Source organism: Setaria italica, chromosome VIII (genome assembly GCF_000263155.2).
Source record: "Setaria italica strain Yugu1 chromosome VIII, Setaria_italica_v2.0, whole genome shotgun sequence".
In the NCBI taxonomy this organism is placed as follows: Eukaryota; Viridiplantae; Streptophyta; class Magnoliopsida; order Poales; family Poaceae; genus Setaria; species Setaria italica.
In genome coordinates this window covers 9222145-9226182 of record NC_028457.1, presented here as the reverse complement: position 1 = coordinate 9226182, position 4038 = coordinate 9222145, and the positions used below count along the sequence as shown (strand labels likewise).

Genomic DNA, 4038 nt, shown 5'->3' with positions numbered 1-4038 from the left:
ATTGTCTTGTACTTCTTTCGGTGAATTTTGTAACTGAATCTCCGCGCGAAGTTACTCCTAGTCCTGGCTAGCTTGACTGTCTGATGGTTAGTTTCATGTTTGCGCAGAGATCTGTCTTGAAAGGAAGTGTTTCAAAATCTGTCCGGAAAGGATTTGCAAATAAACGTTTTTTTTTCCGAAGCTGACACGTGAAGGCGTGATCGGCATGGGCTCCCATCCCATGCGCAACTGCCGGTTCGTTTCGGAGGCGAAGTGAGCACGCAACGCAACGAAGAAGCCGCGAAACCCGGAAAACGTGCCGTTTTTTCTCCTCCAAACTCGAACCGGAGATCGGCCGGAGAGCATTTAACAGAGGATCTCTCTCTCGACCGGTGCCAGTCAGTCTCAGTCCGATCCAGCTCTCATTGAGGACGATCGCCCGGAGCAAGAAAGACCCACCGGTCGAGATGGACGTGGAGGTGGTGGCGGAGGCGAAGGCGAAGGCGGCGCCATCGCCGGACGTGGAGCAGGCGGTGGATTGGAAGGCGCCGGCGGCGATGGTGTTCCTGCAGCTGTCCAGCACGGGGATGGTGCTGCTGTCAAAGGTGGCGATCGGCGGTGGCATGTTCGTCTTCGCACTCCTCACCTACCGGAGCCTCTTCGGCGCCGCCATCATCCTTCCCCTCGCGCTCTTCCGGGAGAGGTGCGTCACGTGAAATTCATATAGTTTCAAACAGCTGCATTTATCATAATTTTTGTTAATTTGCACTCACCTTTGTGTAGGGGGAAGTGGAAAGAGATGGACTGGCACGCTGCTGGATGGATTTTCCTTAACGCGTTCATCGGGTACATTACATGTTTGAGTTATCCTGAGGCTCCGAATTTGTGGCATCAACCTTTCTTTGAGTCGTCACCAGTTAATTTCTACTCCCTCCATCTCAAATTATTATTCGTTTTGACTTTTCTAAATACATCACTTTTGCTATGTATGTAGACTTGCATATCAAAAGATGTGTATCTAAAAAACCCAAAACGAATACCCCTCCATTTATGTTTATAATGCGTACACGCATACCAAGATTCAAACTTTTTTATCTTTAGCCAATAATTTAACCAATAATTTTTTATTTTTATGATGTAAACTTGACATGGTTGGATTTGTAATCAAATGTATTCTCAAATGATTATAAGTTTATAACCATAAATAATATAATAAAACATAAATTAATGGTCAAAGCGTAATTTGAGAGCTCGTGCCATATCATATCACACCTTATAAAAATAAACGGAGGGAGTACGTAACATCCTAAAAATTTAAAACATTCAAAAATGAGGACTTGTAAAATTTTCTTCTTTGCTTCCCAATGATTAAAATTATTTCAACACATGTTTGTATTAAGCATAAACATCACATGGTAGTGCATTTGTGTGGTCTAGAGTTTAGGAAAAGATACAAAACTTATAGGCAATTTTCAAATTTGAACTAAGCTCAAATTTGAATTTATACTATATCAAAAAACCCCCGAAACAAATATTAAACTCTCCTATTACTAAGCAGGCCGACAGTTTCACTTTCAACCCAAACCGCCCTCCGGCTCGATCCACCTCCCTCCTCCCTTCCAGCACGGCCTAGTGGTCCGTTTGGTCTAGCTAGTGCAGCCGGCCTAGCTCGCGACGCCAGCGTTGTCGTCATCCTCCCCCTCTCTTCTCCTACCTTCCCGCACGGCCTAGTGGTCCGTTTGGCCCAGCTAGTGCAGCCGGCCTAGCCCGCGATGCTAGCGTTGTCATCATCCTCCCCCTCTCTTCCCCCTCATGCTCGCTCGTACATCCACCCTCACCGGCATACACGACGCCACCCGATCCGCCACCCCTGGCCACCTCCGTGTTCCATGATGAGTGCGCCATACTGCCACGGCCACACCTCAGAATCCCCCTCCCCTTCCTCACAACCCTGGCCGCTCGCGCCTGCATGCACGACGCCACGGCGTGGCCGCGACAGCCGTCACCTTGATCTCCTCACCCCATCCGCTATTCACTGCTCCGAGCAGCACCCTGGAGCCAGCTCGTCATGACACATCGCCCCGGCTCCTCCACCATACCCGGAACGCCTCCCTTGCCCCCCTCACACCCACGCTAGAGCCTCTACAGGCGCACTACACACCCACCCGCCATTAATGGCCGGCGAGCATATCCGCTCACCCCTAGCCTTATCCGCCACCCGAGCCGCACCGCGAGCTCCTCCCAGCCTTCTCCTCACCCTGCACCACCTCTCCTCACTTCCCTCGCCGATTGTAGGAACTCGAGCTCGCTGCCTCTACCCGCCACTATGTTGTGTCCCCCAAAGCTAAAACGGGTCGAAGTCGAGGTGCACTACAAGCTCATAGCTACCCTCCCAACACTGCAACGCCGCTCTGCCGGCTGCTCTGCACTAGCCCGACATCGTCGCTAAACCCACCGCCACCGCTCTCCACCGGCCTCACTCTAGCCGCTGTGCTGGCTGCAGGAACCTCCACCAGCCTCACTCCGACCGCTGTGCTGGCCTGGTGACATTGTATGCCACATTATGATGCATCTATTTTCCCGAATTAGTGTCTCTGAGTTGTCGTGGAAGAGCCCCTGCTTACGCCCCCGGGTTATTCGTGGATGGAGCTAGAGGATGTCATCCAGAAATGGACGTCGATGGGTTTGAGTCTCATAGGGTAGTACCGCCAAAGGCCTTGGTATGGGCTACCCGATTGTAAAGTGTACATGCTCTGGAGCGTTAATTAATCTATTTGAATAGCGGAGGTTTTCGATCATGAACTCACATGCTCAAAGCTCTCTTTGATTACTCACACCCTTTTGTATGAAGTAGAGAATTGGGGGTAGATGCCTGTGCTTATGAGATAAGCAAGATCCTGACGATCGCTGCCATTTAAAATATGGGAACTGGTAGGGGAGGCTTGTTTCCCCCTCCAGGACCAAAACAACATTATTATAATAATAACAACTACCCCTTTTAAAGCCTAAATGGTGCTACACATTGCGTACAAACAACTTTCTCCATATAAACCTAGTTTCCTTTATTTACCTTACATGTTATTAACTTTTCTACGTTAAGATACTTGCTGAGTACTTCTAGCAAAAGTACTCAATCTTGCTTGTATTGCCAGGTTGCCTAGGGAGTCAGCTTCCGTCCTACCGCTATTTATTGTTTGCCTAGGGAGTCAGCTTCCGTCCTACCGCTATTTATTGTTTGCCTAGGGAGTCAGCTTCCGTCCTACCGCTATTTATTGTTTGCTGCTTGATATTCCCAAAAGGTGAAGAAGACACCACCATAACTCCCTCTATTTTCTCTTCTTCATACTTTGATAATCATTCCGATATACGCTGGTGCCAGATACTGATCCAGAGCATGGCACTGTATTGCTCAAGTGTGGACGTTCGAGGGCGGTCCCCACAGAGTAGTAATTTGGGATGGAGGGAATATTCCAGTTTGTTGTAATATAAAAGATAATAAGAAGTACAATGCTACTGCCTCCATCCTAAATTACTATTCATTTTGGATTTTCTAGGTACATAGTATATGCTACGCATCTAGACATAATATATATCTTGGTGCATAGCAAAAACTATGTATCTGGAAAAGCTAAAACGGATAGTAATTTGGTCAAAATAAACAGTAATTTAGGACGGAGGGAGTACTAAAATAGCACTGAGCTGAGGCATACCTACAAAGTACAAACTTTGTTTTTATATTCAATCTGAACGTTCTTGTTTCAAAGAGTTGTTAGTACTTACGAAAGCTCAAAGTCATGGTGTGCTGACCTATACTCTACCTGAATGTCGCGCAGGTATGCCGTACCGATGAGCCTATATTACTATGGCTTGCAAGATACGACGGCATCCTACGCCATCATATTCCTGAACATAATTCCCCTGACAACTTTCATCCTCTCCTTCGTGCTCAGGTAGAGTTTCAGTTTTGTACCATGTACATGGCCGCTTCTCTAACTGTGCAGCTTCATTATACAGAGACGTGCCTATGTTATAGTCGCGAGAGGGGGGGGGGGGGGGGGG

At 47.9% G+C, this 4038-nt stretch overlaps 1 protein-coding gene across 1 annotated transcript in view; it reads left to right on the top strand.

Annotated features, from left to right (window-relative positions):
* Positions 1 to 316: 316 nt before the first annotated feature.
* The window catches only part of LOC101785064 (WAT1-related protein At5g64700), a 5886-nt gene continuing 2164 nt past the window's right edge, over positions 317 to 4038 (top strand). Inside the window, exons 1-3 of the mRNA XM_004978954.3 lie at positions 317 to 682; positions 763 to 825; positions 3813 to 3929. Of these exons, the coding sequence (XP_004979011.2) occupies positions 447 to 682; positions 763 to 825; positions 3813 to 3929 (416 nt within the window). The 5' untranslated portion in view covers positions 317 to 446. The remainder of the gene's footprint in view (positions 683 to 762; positions 826 to 3812; positions 3930 to 4038) is intronic.